A 20,274-nucleotide genomic window follows, 5' to 3' on the forward strand; every position below is an offset into this window, starting at 1 on the left:
ACTTGGAAGCCAAGATGAAATGATGTAACTTTTATTTTGGGTCTTAGGGAGTTGGTAACACTGCCAGATTTTTGATGGAAGTTTTACACATTCTGTACTATAGGAAATGACCGGGTACCTAGCAGGTTTTCTGACCACTTAGTTTTTTTTTTTGTAATGTATAATGTGGTGTAATTTAAATCTGAATTTCAGGCACATAAACAAGACAGAAATGAATGCAGCTCTGAACTGAGGGAGGGAGAAGCAGTACAAGAAGCTGATAAGATGGGCTGTAGTTCAAAAAGCATGTTAATAGCAAGAGAGAGCACGGGGGTGAAGAGTTGAACTGAGTTTTAAGCCCCGTGGCTTTCTCCTGCTCCATTCTTTTGTTATTAGCATGATAAATTCTGACAAGTTCTCAGATACACATGATAAAACCAGCCTGAAATTTGTGTCAGGGCAGGTGCTATAAATAGATTAGCAGACAGCTGGTCAATTCACAGCACAGCTCTGCAAGTCTCTGCCTTTGAGGGGAGGTGGTGTGTGCCTTTTCTCCAATCAGCTGTCCCACAGTGTATGGCAAGACTCCCCTCCCCCTGCTGGAACAGGAAAAGAACATTTTAACAGGACGTGCACTTTCTAAACAGTATATAAAGCTGAAGACAGCAGATATACATGTAAAACTTATATAGGGAGATTTGTTTCATCCCTGTGTATCATCTGGGGCTGTTCACTTCACTGGGTATATGTGAGGTTTTACATCCCCTTTAAACCTTTGGTGGGACTGAGATATTGTGAGCGGGCCTCAATGATATAAACATCTTACTATTGGACCCGATCAGTTTGCAAGGTGTAAAAACAACACCAGGGTCAGATATTCAAAATAAAACAGTTTTTTAGGGGTGGATATATGTGCTTTCACAATTTTTTTTATAATGTGAAAGATAATATTACACCAAGTAAATTGATACCCAACATGTCATGCTTCAAAATTGGAATGGCGACAAACTTTTACCCTTAAAAATCACCATAGGTGACGTTTAAAATGTTCTACAGGTTCTATGTTTAGAGTTACAGAGGAGGTCTAGTGCTAGAATTATTTCTCTCCCTCTAACGATCACAGCAATACCTCACATGTATCGCTTAAACACCGTTTTCATATGCGGGCGCGACTTATGTATGCGTTTGCTTCTGCAAGCGAGCTCGGCGGGACAGGGCGGTTTAAAAAAAAATTTATTTTTTTTCTTATTTTACTTTTTAGTTTTACACTGTCTTTTTAAAATAAAAAAATTGGGTCACTTTTATTTCTATTACAAGGAATTGAAACATCCCTTGTTATAGAAAAATACATGACAGGACCTCTTATATGTGAGATCTGGGGTCAAAAAGACCTCAGATTGAACATTTACACTAAAATGCAGTTAAAAAAAAAATGAAATGTAATTTTTTTTGCAAAAAAAATAAAATTTCCCCTTTAAGACCATTGGGCGGAAGTGACGTTTGACGTTGCTTCCGCCATTCAATGCTGTGGAGCCAAGCGGCGGCCATCTTTCCCTCACTCAGCTCCATGCCTGTCAGGGGGAAAAACGCAATTGTCTCCTGCTGCTACCAGTGGCTTTGGTAAGCGGCAGAGATGACTGAAACGCGATGGGGGGCCCCCTCTCCCGCCCCCCGATAAAAGTGATCTTGCGGCGAATCTGCCACAGAGACCACTTTTATCGGAAAGGCAGCCACTCGGCGTTGTTGAAAATACCAGAGTTTTGACAGCTATCTGCTACCATAACAACGGTATTTAGCGTCAAAGTACCGGCATACAATGATGGCCATTTGGCGCTAAGGGGTTAAACAATTTGTGGGTTTTTTTATGTTACATATAACTGTGATGTATCGCACTAGCATTATATAAGTATTTTTTCATTCTGATGTATCCCATTTGGTAGATTTTACATTAAAAAATCTAGATATTATCAGAAGATATCAGTAAAAAAAAATTATTGTGCGTGAAAAAGGGAAAGATGACTGTAGATGTATTAGCACACTCGCAGCATTTTTACGCTTGTCACCCTCCACATTTACCTTTGGACAGTCAGTAAGCATTGAATTGTTCAGAATGGGTAAATCTAATTTGGACAAGAAATTACATAACTGCACACTTTACCCAAGATGTGCATTTTCTTAGAACAGAAGGAAGTGACACTACAGTTACATTACTTCCTTCTACATAAAATAGGTTAAGAAGGACAGGATTGGTGGGTGGGTTCCTCTTTCCTATCACATTATTTCTTAAAGTGGAACTACACTGCATCTGAGCACCACAAACCAAAAACACTATTTAATTCATTTGTAATACTCAAACTCCCCCATCCATTTATGTCCCCATGCTTTACTTTGTTGAGAAATTACTTTGAAAAACAGCCCCCTATTATTTCTGGCCATCTCTAGTAAGGGCAGATGATTAGTGTAGCATTTACTTCCTGGAATACATTTGCCATTAGCTCAGGCATGAAAGCAGGAGGGTGTGCTTAGCTAAGAAAGCCCCTCCTGAAGACTTCTGGGATGTATGACATCATGTGCCTAGGAAAGTAAACCAGGAAGTAACTGAAGAAATGTAAAAAAAAAGGTTAAAATGAGTAAATACGATATACTTTCCTATCTATTTACTAATGCTAGCAGCATAAGGATTAAGAACAGTCAAAGTTGTTTGAGAGAGTAAAGTTCCACTTTTAAGCTTGAACCCCGACAAGTACAAGTAGCTGGTGAGCTTCAGAAATGTAACTAAATACTTGTGCATATACACTCACCAGCTACTTTATTAGTACTGCTTGTACCGGGTTGGACCACCTTTTGCCTTCAGAACTGCCTTAATTCTTCGTGGCATAGATTCAACAAGGCGTTGGAAACATTCCTTAGAGATTTTGGTCCATATTGACATGATAGCATCACGCAGTTGCTGCAGATTTGTCGTCTGCACATCCAAGATGCAAATCTCCTGTTCCACCACATCCCCAAGGTGCTCTATTGGATTAAGATCTGGTGACTGTGGAAGCCATTGGAGTAACCAGTTTGAGATGGTTTGAGCTTTGTGACATGGTGCATTATCCTGCTGGAAGTAACCATCAGAAGATGGGTACACTGTAAACATATAGGGATGGACATGGTCAGCAACAATACTCAGGAAGGCCGTGGCATTTAAACAATGCTAAATTGGTACAAAAGAGCCCAAAGTGTGCAAAGAAAATATCCCCCACACCATTAGACCACCACCAGCAGCTTGAACCATTGATACAAGGCAGGGTAGATCCATGCTTTCATGTTGTTTACGCCAAATTCTGACCCTACCATCTGAATGTCACAGCTGAAATCGAGACTCATCAGACCGGACAATATTATTCCAATCTTCTATTGTCCAATTTTGGTGAGCCTGTGTGAATTGTAGCCTCAGTTTCCTGTTCTTAGCTGACAGGAGTGGCAACCAGTGTGGTCTTCTGCTGCTGTAGGTTCAATGTGTTGTGCGTTCAGAGATGGTATTCTGCATACTCTGGTTGTAACAAGTGGTTGTTTGATTTACTGTTGCCTTTATATTATCTCAAACCAGTTTGCCCTCTAACATCAACAAGGCATTTTCATCCACACAACTGCCACTCACTGGATATTTTCTTTTTTGGACCATTCTCTGTAAACCCTAGAAATGGTAGTGTGTGAAATTCCCAGTAGATCAGCAGTTTTTGAAATACTCAGACCAGCCCGTCTGGCACCAACAACCATGCTACATTCAAAGTCACTTTCTAATGCTTGATTTAAACTTCAGCACATTTAGATGCCTAAATGCATTGAGTAGCTGTCATGTGATTTTTCTGATTAGCATTTTTTGTTACCAAGCAATTGTACAGTTGTACCTAATAAAGTGGCCAGTGAGTGTATATTGATTACACAGAAGAATAATGCTGTGCGTAGACATGAAAAAGAGGTTTGTGCAATCCAACTGCCATTGCAGCAAGCTGTCTATGGTCCACAAACTTCTAAGGTAGAGTTTATGACAGTGTAGAGCAGAAGAGAGAGGACAAAGAGGCCAGCCTCTGATAATTTAGTGCAACAATAGTGATCAGTACAAGATTTTCCACCCGCTCTGTTGCTCTTTTCCCCAGATTGCAGGAGGCTGGCATTACCATGGATAATACCTGATCCATACATTTCATTGAAATAATTTCTTGTGAATGGGAATTCTTAGTTTTGCTTGTGTTTGTTTGATCTGGGCTAGGCTAACAACTGAGTACTGAATCTGCAGGTCTATCTATATATTATATACTGAGTATTTATATATACCTAATTATAACCTTTAGGATAGACCTAAAGGGTAGGGTTTTCAGCAGACTCTCTACTCTTGTGGTCAATACAATTACAATACACTTCAGTACAGGTACAATACAGATCAAGACAGGAGGGTGAGGGGGGGGCTGCTGTTGTTAGTTGTTAGGTAAAAGAAGAGCAAGAGATGAGTTTTGAGGGATCCCCTAAAGACAGATGGAGTAGGAGATAGCCACACAGATTTTGGGAAAGACTTCCAGAGGAAGGGGGAGGCTCTGGAGAAGTCTTGGAGGTGAACATGGGAGAAGGTGACGAGGGAGCTAGAGAGCAGGAGGTTTTGGAAAGAGTGGATAGAAAGGTTTTGGTGATAATTTGAGACTAGGTTGGTGATGTTTAGGGCAGAAGTGTGTATGCGTTTGTATGTTGTTAGTATTTTGAGTTTAATGCCTTGGGCTAAGCAGAAGCCACTACAGGGATTGGCAGAGAGGGGTGGTGGAAAATGAATGGTTGGTAAGGTGGATTAGGTGGCAGCAGCATCCCTGATAGACATGACCCATAATGTTAGCATGAAACCATATGTTGTGATGCTTTCCTTTAACTAAGTATATCTAACTTGTATAGTCCAGATTTGTCTCCTCTCAATGTCTGCTTTCTTTTTCAATACGTCACTTATGTTATTTCTACAGAGTTCTCTTCCAGTAGGCTAAATAATAGCAAAACGTAAATTAGTAAGATGTATCACTGTCTTTGTCATGACATTTAAGAAGAGGGGAATAGAAATGAAGCAAAAACAGAATCTGGAAATCATGTCATCATGTAAAGTAGAATCACATCTGTGCAGAGAAAGGCGTATTTGAAACTTCTGCAAAACTTGCAGTAATAGGATTTGAGCGGCTCTGGGCAGCCCACTCTGATCTCAGGTTTCTGCACATTGTAGGTAAAATCTGGGTTTGGATAAGTCATGAGCAGAGATCTTTTGCCTAATCAAGTTTTTTGCTTGGGGGGGCAGAGAGCATTGCACAAAAATTACTATTACAGTGTGGATGAGGATCACAGAGTACCAACAAACAATGCGTTGCTGTACCAACCAGCAACAAAGATGCGAATACTGTGCTAATCCATAATGATCATTTGTATTAACCAGATGTTTCTATAGTATGTTTTTGATAATGTCTAGCCATCTGTTTTTGGAAGCAAAACACCAGAAATGTTTTAATTTTCCTCTTCTTTTCCTAACCCTTTCTTGACTAGGGGTTTGTATTTTGTAGGCTTAAAATACTTAAGAAATTAATTTGGAAAGAAAAAAAGCGTTTTTATTTAATCAATCATATGATGTCTTATTCATTGCTATTGGTACATCTTTTTAAAGCTGGGTTCACACATATGTGATACCAGACATCGCATGTGATCTACACCGCTTTGCTGTGCATGCCACATGCAATGTCTTTGCGATGCAAATTACATACAGTTTGTATGGCTGAAATCGCATCACATTTGCATGAAAATGGTGGTCCACACTGGAATCAGATTGCATAGGGGTTCACACCAATGCAATCTGATTCAACAATTCGCACTGCGTTCTGCTGCACTCTGGGAACTGATTTGGGGGTGTCATTATCTCTCTATTGACACCCGCAGCGGTTCGCAGGAAGCAGTGTGAACTGTCTGCGAGTTAGATGCGATGGTTCCCACATCGCATATGTGTGAACCAAGACAAAGTCGTAAACAAAAAAGCAGCGTTAATAAAAAGTGGTCAACAGAAAATTTAAAAATAAAGATAATAAAAACTCAAAGCATATAAACATCATCAAAATACAAAAAATATGTGAATAAATCACTATACAGCCAAGTAATCAGTTAATTAAAGAAGAAAGTGAATAACAATAAAAAATGTCCAATGCGATAGTGACAAGAAAGGACAGAAAAAGCGCAAACAATCCTTATTTAACGCTAATCCATCCATAAACGATCCAACCCAAAAAATGTGGATAAAATTTAATTTCCTTCAATTTGTGTATTAGGATCCACCATAATAAAGGAGATTCCACCACCATGTGACACTGTTCAAAAGCACCTCTTACCAAATAAGACGGACCATCATGTTATAAATAGTCATAACGAGCTCAGCAGGACAAATCCAAACGGGCTCCACCTTGGCAAACAGACGCTCACACCAGCCGATGTCACTCATGGATGCAAAAGAAACAGTCTCCCATCATGAAGTATGTATTAAAAAAACTGCCTCTTTATTTAAAAACATGATTTTTAACACCACATTATGTGGGTACAAAGGACCAATAAAAAAAGTTTCTTTACAGAAAAAATAAGCTTATAGCAGGCTGATAGCACTGGTAATCTCTGCGCTCAGTCAGACCAGCAAACCGCATGGACCGACATCGATACGTTAAGACGTCACAAGCGAGCCACAGAGATTCCTTAAAGCAGACCTTGCAGTAAAATCTAAGTTCTGTATATACTATTCAGGCCCCCTCCTCCTTCCTCCCATGAGGAAGCCCCATTTTAGTGGCAAACATGCTTATGGTTTATGTTTAGGCTGTTCAATTTATGCACCAATTTGTATTCAAAGTTTAACTTCAGCCAAAAAATGTTTTCCTTTTTTTGGGATGAGGTGTGAAGAAAGGTTAGAACCTCTCAAAACTCCTTTGAGCAAAGAGAACTCCGTGGGACTTCAATGGCTACACACTTTTTTATGAATGGGATGGGCTATGGTCTGCATAGAACAGAGACAGAATAGTGGTAGTGGTGGAATATGAGAACCTGCATTAGGTTCTCATTGTCATCTTTATCCATGTCGGAGATCTGCCCTCACTTTCTGTCCCAGTGACAATGAGCCATAGAATTATAAACATTGAGAATATCTAACCTTGCTCTGCTCTATCCAAAGCTTTGGCTGAATTTACACTTTAAAGCAAACCTGTGTATTGCTCATTCAAGGCACAGCCATGGGTTTGCGTTAATGCCCCCCCATTCTATCAGCATATACTTACCCTTCCTTTGCTCCCAGGAGCCCAAGAAAAAAACTGGAACTTCTGAGTATAGAGCAGCTTGTAAGTCACTCCATGTGACAATGTCCCAACCAGTTCTAAGGCCCCTTTCACACTGGGGCGGTAGGGGGCGTCGGCGGTAAAACAGCGCTATATTTAGCGCTGTTTTACTGCGGTATTCGGCCGCTAGCGGTGTGGTTTTAACCCCCCGCTGGCGGCCGAAAAAGGGTTAAAACCCCTCGTATAGCGCGGCTATAGCCGCGGTATTACCGCTGTATTACCGCGGTATAGCCGCGGTATTACCGCTGTATTACCGCGGTATAGCCGCGCTGTCCCATTGATTTCAATGGGCAGGAGCGGTTTAGGAGCGGTGAATACATCGCTCCAAAGAAGCGGCTGACAGGAGATTTTTTCTTCTCCTGCCAGCGCACCGCTTCAGTGTGAAAGCCCTCGGGCTTTCACACTGAACAAACAGCGGAGGCTGTTTAGGGGCGGTTTGCAGGCACTATTTTTAGCGCAATAACGCCTGCAAACCACCCCAGTGTGAAAGGGGTCTTACTCCTATGTAATGTATGACTTTGAAGACTTGTAACTTACACCAGGGCATTGCTTTCACTTCCAGCAGGTAAATGCAGTGGCAGGGAGCCAAAATAAGGTAGGTATACACTGTTGTGGAGGTCTGTATTTAAGTGAACCTGTAACTTTACTCAGCATATGTGAAGCAGAAATTCACTTTCAATTAAGTCTTATGACCATAAATATTAATTTTAAGAAATCATAGTTGTTGCTCTGTCATCTTTTCCATAAAGTAATACAAAAATACACCCCTAGGCTGCTTTGTGTATTTTCAAATTAGACTGTTAGAATATTTTTTTTTCTGTCAAGATATCTTATTAGAATTAGAAGTTATGATAAATTACCATTCTTTAGAATGTACTCTCTTTGCAATGTGTGTTTAATCAAAACGCTTGTCTTTCCTATTTGTGTCTGGATGGATAGGAACGATCAGAGCTTTGCCAAACTGTCTCAGACATCTCCCCCATTCTCTGAGCTCACACGCTACTAAGCAACAATACAAATGTAAGCATAGAAGAAGGCAAACAAACAAGCATTTTTTTTTCCTTTTTAAAGTAAAGACTTTTAGCTAAGTTTTTCCAGAAAATGTGTCAAATTGATTTCTGTGAACAGATCCAAACTTAAGAAAAACAATGGTGTAAGCAACTGTTTTAATTGTTGCTTCAGAACAGCCAATTTATTTATGCATGTATTTTCTCATATTGCTTGATAGATTTAGCTGTTCATTACTTTCCATGTGATCAGACTGTTATTTGCACGCATTCATTCTGAACCCTTGAGAATTGTGTAATGGCTTTACTGGTATCCCTACTTGATTGATGCAATCCACATGATTTATCATGTGATGTAGAATTACTTAAAAATTCGGAAAGTTTTCAAAAGTTACACCTTATAATTGCCTTCTGTAATTCTGTGACTGTGCCAACCCACTGCCAGAAGTATTGTATGTGTTTATGAGAACACCAGGATAATGCTCTCTGGATTGGATTCTTTGGGAGTGGACATTTCCTAATTCAGGTCATTAGGCATAGAGTGGGCGTTTTACTATCTGTGCAGCTACTTTTGGGCAGTATGCAGAAGAGGCTATTGCCAATTTTCCGTATCATACTATTTTGATATTAATGGCATTAGATGACCATCATGCAATACCAACTATTGTTTTTTGTTTGTTTACCCATCTCAATGATGGGTCTATAGAGGAGAGGATGAGGTGGGAGGAGTCCTTTCCACAAATAAGTAGGTGGTTACGGGTGAATAAGGGCCAAGAGCTAGTCGCTATTTGCATATCACTACATGCCAGCTTTTGGAGCTCCCCAGAGGCTGTAGAGATCTGAAAAGCAAGCTTATCCATGGGGTTACATTAAAATATATTTTAAAACTCAGGGGTGATCCTATTTATTTTTTAAGCATATAAACATGTAAAAGTAGCATGATTATTAGTCTGTTGCACATAAAACAAAAGCAACTGTGTGCCAAGTAACTAGAGTCAATTTATGCATGGTTTGTGGCTATAAGCTACTTAGAATAGCACACAGAGACTGGGGCTCAAGGCAAAGTAGATGCCCCCCCCATCCCGTATATTGACATTGATTAAAAATTCCGTTAGGCACAGAAAAGTCCCCCGTTTGCTTTGTACTGGCATGGCCTGCCCCATCTGATGCCAGCTGTCTACATGTGCATCCTCCTTTGTGAAGTGACAGGCAGATCCACAGTTTTGACCGTCTGTACTATTTCTCTGGTTTACCGCAGGAGCATAAAGGTTGTAGCAAGACTACCTTGTCATCCAGTGGGCCCTAGACTCCTGTCTAATTTTTCCTGTTGATAATCTGGTCTGGCAGTTCAATAGCCAAGTAGTTAGATCTCTAGCCTTGCCACTTCAGTTCTTGGGTTCATATCCCACTTAAACACTAACTACACACATTTTTTATGTTTTTTTTATGTTTTCCTAAGATTCCTCTGGATGATCCAATTTACTTCTAGTGCTCAAAAACATATCTGTTGAGAAACTAGTAGGGACAGGAACTGCTTCAAGGACAAGGACAGCTCTGAATCTTTCTATGTAATTTGTAAAGAATTGGCATAATTTAAGAAAAATAAATAATCATATAGACTACATCTGTCCCTCTAAATCTTCAAAGCATGGTCAACTGACTAGACTTGCAGCCAGGTCAATGAGTTATGTTGTTGATGGACTCCCTGCAAAAATTAAAAGAGATATTGTCAGCAAGACTCCCTAAAAGCAAGAAAGCACAGTACATTTTCAATCTTTATTTCATCTTTGTTATCCAGACACTCAATGTGACCTTCAGTGTGAATGTGAAATATTTCATAGTGTCTGATGTGCAAATGAATTGGATGATCTACCCTGAAAGAAAGATCAACATATGGACTGTGTCCAAGCAGCTTAAGGTTTAAAAGATAACAAAACAAATGACCTAATATGCTTTGGTTTGCTTCGCCAGGAAATACTTATAAAACAGCAAGTGGTAAAATGTTATGTTTATTAGGTTAAAAGTCCATAACCAGCTGATTTGTGAAGAAACAATCCTCAGCTCATCCTTTGTGTCGGCTGCATTGTTGGTGCAAGACTATATGATATTAGCATTACATGGATTGGAAATCATACCATGGCTACCCATGTGTTGATATTGTAACTTTTTCAAAGGTATAGATAACCTGTCTTTAGTTTAGCAGATGTGAGAATTATTCAGGTGGTGGAGGATGCAGAGTAATAAATTAGGGGCTTAGCATTGGTTCCAGAGGTCTAGCAGTTTTCTGTGACCTGTCACCCAAGACGTCATAGATATTAACATTATTGCTGCATTTTCTTTGAAAACTACTCTTACTGTGAACACATAGTAAGGACTTTCAAGACAGGAACTGTAATTTACAGCTAGGTACATATCATGTGCTATGGTGCAGGACACCAAAATAGAAAATCAGCAACCAAACTGTCCTCCGAGGACCCAAAAACATTGCTGGAAATCATATGGAGCAAAAAAAAAGCATGAAGTATTTAGTTATATTTATGAGTAATTTTAATTTTCTACTGGAGTGTAAGGAGAAATCTGAATATTTCCCTGGAACACCCTTGAAAGGTGTTCTACAGTGCTGGTTCCCATGATGGGATTCAGGGGCTGCATTCTAACCTTTGGTATGTTTTATAAAACACCTGTGACCCATCAGTCAATTTTCAATCAGCCTGCCTATGCGCTTACTCAAGTCAGTGAAAGAGCTTTTTTATTTTACTAATGAAATGAATGGGTGTAGTTATTTTACACATTTTTCTTTTTATATGATGCACATATTCGAGAGCTCTGATTTGCAAAATGGTTGTAATGGCAATGATCGCTAGTAATCTCAGGTAACATTCATTTGCACACCTTGCTGTCTCCTGCAGCATGCCTGCAGTCTTCAGTTGCTCATGTAGCATGGTAGCATTATATGGCTATCTGAAGGTTTTCTGTAGCATTATATACCATTCATACCCATTCATATTCATGTTCAGCTCTTTGGTAATATCAGGGGGCACTACTGAAGTCTACTATAATAAAGTTTTTTATGTACAATGCTTTGACGAAGTGGGCCCTGACAAAGTGCACATTGACCATATAAATCGGATCTTATATCCAGGATAACGGCATCCTGTAAAGGCAATTTCTTTTTTTTTTTGTTTTGTTTTGGATAGAGTGGAGAAGGATTAAAACTCTTGTCAGGATTTATTGATGTCTGTGCCCTGGTTAGGAAGGTTCATTCACCCTCTCTATTTTTCCTATTTACTGTTATCATGGAAACCCAAATTTTGGGTTGACATCGGAACAGGAATAGAGTGGAAATCTAATTAGGACACTATTTGTGGTGACCCTGGTGAGATCCCATGATTCCCTTACTTTGGAGGGATTTTCTTATCACTTCCTATTTTGGCTATGGGTCAGGAAGGGAAGGAAAATCACTGCAATAGGACACAAATAGCAAAAAAAAGGGGGGATTGGAACTGTAGTGTCATTTTAGGCAAGTTAATCACCATAGCTTTGCAGAAGGAATAGGAATGTTGCTGATAAAGAGTAACATGCAGTCTAATGCCCCATACACACGGTCGGATTTTCTGACGGAAATTGTGTGATAGGACCTTGTTGTCGGAAATTCCGACCGTTTGTGGGCTCCAGCACACATTTTCCATCGGAATTTCCGACACACAAAGTTTGAGAGCTTGCTATAAAATTTTCCGACAACAAAATCCGTTGTCGGAAATTCCAATCGTGTGTACACAAATCCGACGCACAAAGTGCCACGCATGCTCAGAATAAATTAAGAGACTAAAGCTATTGGCTACTGCCCTGTTTATAGTCCCAACATACGTGTTTTACGTCACCGCGTTTAGAATGATTGGATTTTCCGACAACTTTGTGTGACCGTGTGTATGCAAGACAAGTTTGAGCCAACATCCGTCGGAAAAAATCCATGGATTTTGTTGTCGGAATGTCCGATCAATGTCCAACCGTATGTACGGGGCATAAGAGTGCAGAAAAATCACATATATATATATATATATATATATATGTGTATAAAAAGTATGTTCTGTAGTAAGAGGGTTATTCAACACTAGTGGTTGAACAGTCTAGGCTCTAACCCATAGAGTTTGTGGTTTGGAGGTCATTGACCACTTCCAGGGAGTTGTCTGTGGAAGGGGCTTTCAAGCAGATGTAAGAGTGATTGGATGCATTGGAGAGAATTTCAGTAAAAAAAATGAATCTTAATTTCCTGTCACTACATGAGCAGGTCAGTATCCATCATTCTTGTGTATCCAGGCTTGTAGTTTCCCATAACATGCATCTCTGACTTTATGGGAGTAGCAAACTCTTCTTTGGGTATTAAGCACAGTGTTTACAAAAACATAAAGTTTTACTGTAGACTAAAAGCTATATAAGTATTAACCCATCATCCTCTTTTCCTATGCATTTATAAAGTGAAAGCTGAACTCCAGTCTGTGCCTCCCATATATGCTAAATTATACTCATTTGATCTAGGGGAATATGCTAGAGAGTAATACTTTAATCCATAGCCCCATGGTAGCTTACACTCTGGTCTAACTGAGTAGGCCTTCAACATAATCACATACAGTGCTGGACCAGTCATCACTACCACAACTGGTAAGGAGGAAGCTTGTGGGACTATGAAATCTTTACTGCATTGTAGGGAACACAGCTGAATTCATAAACAATTTGAGCAGTAGATTTTCATGGACTTGCTTTATTTGAGACCAACACAAAAAAGATGAATTGGCTGTAGGGTTGAAGTATGTGTATGCATATAGTTATTTTCTTTATTTTTAGGAGCCAAGGTCTATAAATGTTTTTTAGGATATAATTTTACTTTTATTTTCATGTGTACATTGCAGTTCAGGGACATACAGTATTGATATCAGTTGCTACTACCAACCCTGACGCTTGATGTTGTTTCAGATATCCTTATGCTGATGCCCAGTGAGTGTGGAATTCCATGTTGCTTTATTCTTTACCGTCCATGACATCATTGTTCTTAATGAAACCTGCTTTATGTAAAGTTCATTTTTTTTCCTGACACAGATTAAGATATTAAGCTTGCCAAACTTTGTCACACTTCAGGAATCTGTTAGTTTTTTTGATGAAATTTTATCATTATAGTACATATTGGCACAATGTGCCAGTTTACAAAACTTCATTGACAGCTTCCAGAGGTTTGACACTACCCAGAGAGTTTTATGAATGCTGATTAAAATGAACTGACATGGCAACAAAATGATTTTGGCAAAAGGGCATAACAGCAAACTGAGAGACTTCCTTTACAGGGAGGAACATCCTGCGTGTGCCAAAGAGTGATTAATAAAGTACACGGTGTCGCGTCCAGCTTGTTTACAGACTTTATAAGGAACATCCTCATCTTTTGGGAAAAAAGCGGTGTGTTGTAAAAAAAAGTTGTTTTCTACAGAGTGCAACTAGTGGAGCAATGAACTTTTGTTGATGTGGAAGTGATATTTTCATTGAAAATTGCTATTTTGTGAAGTGGACCCATCATTAGAATTCATGTTTTATATGATTGATTAGGACCATGTCAACCTAGCCAAATCACAATTATGTTTAGTAAAAAAAGTCCCCTATTATTGCACTGAATTAAGAAATCATTATCAGTAGCCCAGCCTAGGCTAGGATCACACCTCTGGCTGCCAGGAGTATTAAGGGTTTTTATTTCATTAGAGACAGTTGGAAGTCTGTTGCATTCTTCAGACTAAGTCTACAGTAAGAGGACAGGATCAGCAAGGCACAGTTATTGCCTTACATGACATATATATACATATACTTACATGACTACAAATTATACACAGAAAGGTTTTTAAATAATTAACGCACTGATAAGATTTGCATTAAGCCAATCTGTTTCACGTGCATCTAAAACATATTTTAAAGTTCTTCAAGATGGGTTTTAAACCATTTTAGAGGTAGGTGGGCCTAAAACATATTCAATGTTCACACTGATTTCTGCCTCAGTGTACCTACAATCTAATATTCATGACTTGAGCAGCTTTCCTCCGTCTTGTCATTTAAGAAAAGAAAACTTTACCAGATGACATGCATTTGGAAAATCTCTTTAAGCAATAACAAGCCATTTCAATGCTGAAAGCTTAAATATTGCTTTCCAAGGGCACCCCTAAACTCTTACTTACATCTTTGTCAAGAGCTGCTGATTTTGTGACGCATTCCCCTTCCTCTCACATTACATTAATACATGTGAAAAAAATGAGTTTACTGTAATGTTGGCTATACATGTTTCCTGGTGAATGGTCTAAATTTGAGTTATGGTGGCCCTGTTGGAAAACCGTTAGATGGATAGTGACTACATCCTGTCAGATGCTGTCACTGTTCAGTTATTCTGACATCCACAGGTGTTGGCAGCTATCAGAATACAAGAGCTGACAGATGTGATTTCTCCATCCATGCTGTTTAGTGTGGCTGGAGGAAATGTGGGCTGAACGGAAGAAATCGAAGTGTGTTTGGCTAGTGTAAGAAGTGATTCATTCAACCCTTGATAACAATTAGTAAACTACCAATGCTATCCAGCTAACACTGCAACTTCCTCTTTCTTCGATTCACACATCACCAGTCACTCAAACGCAAACACAGGGTGTACAACCACTTTAAAGCATATGTCAAGGTAAACAAAAAAAATGCAGTACATTTCTGCAACACATGCACATTTTCCCTTTGTTTTTGTTTTTCCATTTAAAAATGCTGCAGGTACAGAAAAATACCCATGGATCTCCCACAAATGTACTTGACTCTTGATTACCAACTGTGGGCTGACAACGCACAGGGATTGATTTACCAAAACTGGAGAGTGCAAAATCTGGTGCAGCTGTGCATGGTAGCCACTCAGCTTCTAACTTCAGCTTGTTCATTTAGCCCTCATTCATACTGAATGCGGCTTTAAAAATCGTGCAACTTCACCTGAAATCGCACAATTTCAAAGCCACATATCAGTGCGACTTGGAAGGCATTTGTGCGGCTTCATGCATTCTAAGTCGCACCTGAAATCAACAAAAGTAGTGCAGGAACTACTTTCCCAAATCAATGCGGCACCGCAAAGTCGGCCTCACATGGTTCTGAACAGTGCCATTGCTGACAAAAGGGTGTGACTTGCCATGTGATTTGATCTGCCAAATCGTATGAAAAGTCGATCCAGTGTGAACGGTGGCTTAAGCTTTGACAATAAAACCTGGAAGCTGACTGGTTTTTATGCAGAGCTACACCAGTATTCTCCGTTAGTCATGTCAGTCCAGCCCAGTTTTCTTTTGCTAAACTACTCAATCCATTCCATTCCAATGGACTTGAGATAATGCAGGAAGGGTGATGTTGGAATTCAACATGAATTAATGGTGACGAGGACATATGACTGCTTTGAATTTCTGACAAGAGCAAACTTTTTTTTACAACAAAATGTTTTTAATGGCATGTTTAACAGTCTAAATGGAGCAAATATTACAAGTTCAGTGTTGAGGTTTACGTACATTGATATGTCAGAATTTCATTGCTTTAATGTTTGCTTGCCTCCACACACTCACTGGTTATCACAGTAATCAATAGAATGTTTGTGCTGTGTGCCCATCGGCTGCTTAAGGGCCCTTTCACACTGCTCTGTAGCAAAATTGTGGTAAAAACGCATATGCTGTGTTTTCATATGCATTTCCTGTGCATTTCTGGTTCATTTTTGGGTTGCCTGCACCTGTGAAAAATGGATACGTGACTCAAAAACGTACCAATCAAAAATGCAAATCGTGGTGCGTTTCTATTGTGATTTTACTGCGATTTTTTGTAAAAGCGATCTTGATGTCACAGAACAAAAAGCTATAGTGTTTTTAAAAAGAATTAAAGGAGAACATATACCCTCTTACACTTCCCTGTTCAACTTAAGACATTTACACCTACATATATTTTCCTTGGAAAGCTGAAGGACAAACAGTGCTTAATGCAGAACACATGTGTCTACTTAAAGTGGATGTAAACCCGAAAATTTTTTTTTTCTTATATCATACTGTAGAGTATAAGATTTCCTATCATTTGAGCCCAGTCTTGCCACACAGAGTTAATCCATCTCTGAGCAATCCCCTTTTATTCAGTGAGACAATTCTTGACAAACTGAGAAAAACTTTGTCAAATCCACCCCCTTGCTGTGAGTGACAGATAATTTACATCTCGTGCACTAGCCTAAGAGACATGCAGTATTGTTTAATCCCCCCCCCCCTCCTTTCTTCAGCAGCTCTGCAAGGGTTGGCTGTTCCACACCTCAGCATGATTGGGCATGCTAAAGTCATGTGGTTACTTTCCTGTCTTTTCACTGGATGTTAGAGATCATAGCAGAAGTTCAGTGTTAGAAATACACAGAGAAAATGCATATTGACAAGGGGAGTGTAGAGGTGGGCGGGGAATCTACTGACATCACGACTTCACCCACCGAGCTCCAGACAACAGACCCACCCACAGAATCTGCAGTTTTTTGGGTCTAATAACAGACAGAGGGGAGACATTTGACAGGTGAAGATACATGCAGAAGGCATGTATATCCTTATAGATAACCCCTATGGCAGTAGTTTAGAAAGGATGACATTGGGTTTACATCCACTTTAATATTCTATACTCCCAGAGAAATGCCTTGTACACATGACCGGTTTTACCGGTCAAGCTGTCTGGCATACACACGGTCACACCAAATTTCGACTGTCCAGAAACGCGGTGATGTACAACGCGGTGAATGTTTGACAGAAAAAGTCCGATGGGGCATACAAACGGTCGGAATATACGATAAAAAGCTCCCATCAGATTCTTTCTGTCGGAAATACCGCTCGTGTGTACACGGCATAAGTCTTTGTCTGTGCACACATGTTTTTCTGTATCGATAAATAATAAAAGGGCTAAAAAGCTCTTTGAAAATGACTTGAAAACAATACCGGTTGTATTGAGGTTTTATATAATGACCATACAGTGTGGTGTGTTCTTTCTGTTTTGATACAGCATTGTGTATAACTTTGTTTATTCTACAGCTTGCCTTGTACAATAGATGACAGCAATACTGTAATAAGACCTTTCTGCAAAGACTTCCATCCAGTTGTACATTCTGCTTTCTTGGCACAGATGTTCATAGGGCCTCAAAAGGGGAATGAAACTTGCTCAAGTTCCTGTATTTAGCTGGTAATAATGTCATACTGTGTAGTTTATCTTTGAGCATTGCTCTGGCGGTCATTCCTCCACTGACAGCCCTAATGAAGAAGGAGTTGGTTTGTTATTAATTATCCAAATATCTTCCAGCACTTTGAGAGGCTCTTATAAACACCAACAGACGGGGCCTCTTATCGTAGCCCTGTCATTATAGGCAAAGGGTATTAAAAGCGATCTCAGAAAAAAAGCTATAGTGTTTTTAAAAAGAATTAAAGGAGAACATATACCCTCTTACACTTCCCTGTTCATGTTAAGACATTTACAACTGCATATGTTTTCCTTGGAAAGCTGAAGGATATACAATGCCTAATGCAGAGCACATGTGTCTACCTAATATTCTATACTCCCAGAGAAAGTGCGGTTTGAGGATTGAGTTTCTCTTATTTGCTATGACCACTGCCATTCAGTTGTCTATTCAAGGCGGTCTCACTTTTATTTTGTAATACTGATTATTTAACACGTATAACCTGATTTATATGTCTACTGAGACATATGGGTATTCTATTAGAGTCAGCCATATTTCTCCATGTTGTTTTTATAAAAAAGTGCAGAAATATTGATGAGCCTAACAAAATATTACTGAATTTGACTGTATGCTCCAAAAACACAGTTGTTAAAATTACCATAGATACTTTGTAACAATCTTTTGATTTGAGACTTAAAGGAAACTACATGCATATCCCACTTTTAAGTATGCAACTGGGTTTATTTACTAAAGCTGGAATGTGCACAATCAGGCTCACTTCTGCATAGAAACCAATGAGCTTCCAGGTTTTATTACCAAAGCTTAAATGAACAAGCTGAGGTTAGAAGCTCATTGGTTTCTATGCAGAAGTGAGTCTGATTTTGCACTTTCCAGCTTTAGTAAATAAACCCCATTGCGTACTTAAAAGTGGGGTTTGCCTGTGAGGGTTGTGATAGAGAAGCTGCCATTGCTGACTTGTTTTTACTGCGTATGTAAGGCCTAAACATGTTTTTTTAGGTTTGGATAGATTGAGGAAGGTTTACCCCTTTCTAGGTTTTATTGCTATCTTTGTCCCCATTAGGGAGATCTACCCTCACTACTGGTCCTGGTAAACCATTTTGCCCAGTACAGAAAGTGATGGGAAATACAATATTTTTGAGTTGTTCAGGAAAAGGAGGATCCTCGGAATGTGTGCAAAAAAAATTAAATAAAAGTCAGCAGCTACAAATGCTGTAGCTACTGACTTTTAATAAAAGGACAATTACCTTCCTAAGGATCCAGCGCTGTCCTCACCTGGGCTGGTTCTTCGCCAATCCCCACACCAACATGTTTAGTGTGGGAAACTGGCTGTGACTCCTTACGGCTTCACAACTGCCTTTCCCCTGTGCATGCTCGAGTTGCACCATGTGAATGGTCCTGCAGCCTCATAGGACCTGTGATGTGTCCAAAGAGGTTGTGGGCACAGAAGAGGGAGGCGAACTTCCGGCGGATTTACGTAGGTGATCTGACCAGAAGTGGGAGCAGGTAGCTGCTCCCCCATCAAAAATTACCCAAAAGGAATGGGATTGGTCTGATCCGCTTTTTCTCTATGAAGGACAGTTTGGTATTACTGTTTGACATGTCACTGTGCTTACTACTTGTTTATCATAGGGATGGAAGATTCATAGGCTTACTGATTATTGATTATACATGTACGTTACTTCAACGTAACCGTCATGTTTATCTTTTCGTTATTTTGTTTTGTTTTCTTTTGTGCATGTTTTGTACAAACTTGAAAAACTTTCAATAAAAAGTACTTGTTCAACAAAAAAATGCTCAAAAGTGTTAGGGGGAGGGGCAAAGTGACAGTGTCTGTGTAAAGCCTATTCCCAATCCACTGATACTCCCCTCTGCAGCATTGGCCTACCACAACTGCTGCAAAAAAACCCAGAGCCTAGCGAGCATGGAGACATTAACCCCTCCGACGCAAGACAGTGCTCAAGCCTAGCCACTGGCTACTTGTCCTGAGAACTACCTCATAGAAGGAAGTCGCATTTCCCCCTTACATGGAAGCAAGAGGTATTTTATGTCAGCTGCAACAGAGGAGTTGGTGATGGAGGAACACTGGTGTATCAGTAGATCAGGGATAGGAGGGGTCTCAAACAATGTCCTGACCCACTTTTAGGAGTGTGACCTAAAATGTTGAATGGGAGCAGGTGTAACACAATGTTGAACAAAACTACACTTTCAAAGTGTAGGAGTTTCTAGTGTTTCCTCCAACCCACTGGGGGTGTTTACCTTACCTTGGTGCTTGCTAAGGCCAGTGAAAAAAAGTATCTTCAGATTGGCTTCCAGCAGTTAAAGCAGTCATTTCACTGAAATTGCAAGGTCTGGGACCCTCTTCCATCTCAAAATGCTTTAAAAAAAACTTTTAGGGGGAAAAAAGATTGGTTAGTATACTTACATTACCTCTAATGCAGGGGTCTCAAACTGGCGGCCCTCCAGCTGTTGCAAAACTACAAGTCCCATACAATGCTTGTAACTGTCAGCCTTGCAATGTCTCATGGGAATTGTAGTTCTGCAACAGCTGGAGGGCCACCAGTTTGAGAACCCTGCTCTAATGCCTGTGATGCCTAGGCAAGGATGACATCACCATCTTTCTGGTGAGTTCCTGGGAAATTCCAAGTCAAAACTAAACTTTTTGTTGGTAATTTTTAAG

General features: G+C 39.7%; 1 protein-coding gene across 6 annotated transcripts in view; it reads left to right on the plus strand.

The window, feature by feature from the left end:
- TGFBR3 (transforming growth factor beta receptor 3) overlaps positions 1–20,274 on the plus strand; it is a 325,007-nt gene that overhangs the window by 290,407 nt on the left and 14,326 nt on the right. For 4 of the 6 annotated variants that reach the window (XM_073593154.1, XM_073593155.1, XM_073593159.1 and 1 more), the window contains one exon: positions 6,306–6,506. The exons of the other annotated variants lie outside the window; for them this stretch is intronic. In XM_073593154.1, coding sequence (XP_073449255.1) covers positions 6,306–6,505 — 200 coding nt within the window. In that variant the 3' untranslated portion in view covers position 6,506. The remainder of the gene's footprint in view (positions 1–6,305; positions 6,507–20,274) is intronic. 6 annotated transcript variants of the gene reach the window in all.

Source organism: Aquarana catesbeiana, linkage group LG07 (genome assembly GCF_042186555.1).
Source record: "Aquarana catesbeiana isolate 2022-GZ linkage group LG07, ASM4218655v1, whole genome shotgun sequence".
In the NCBI taxonomy this organism is placed as follows: Eukaryota; Metazoa; Chordata; class Amphibia; order Anura; family Ranidae; genus Aquarana; species Aquarana catesbeiana.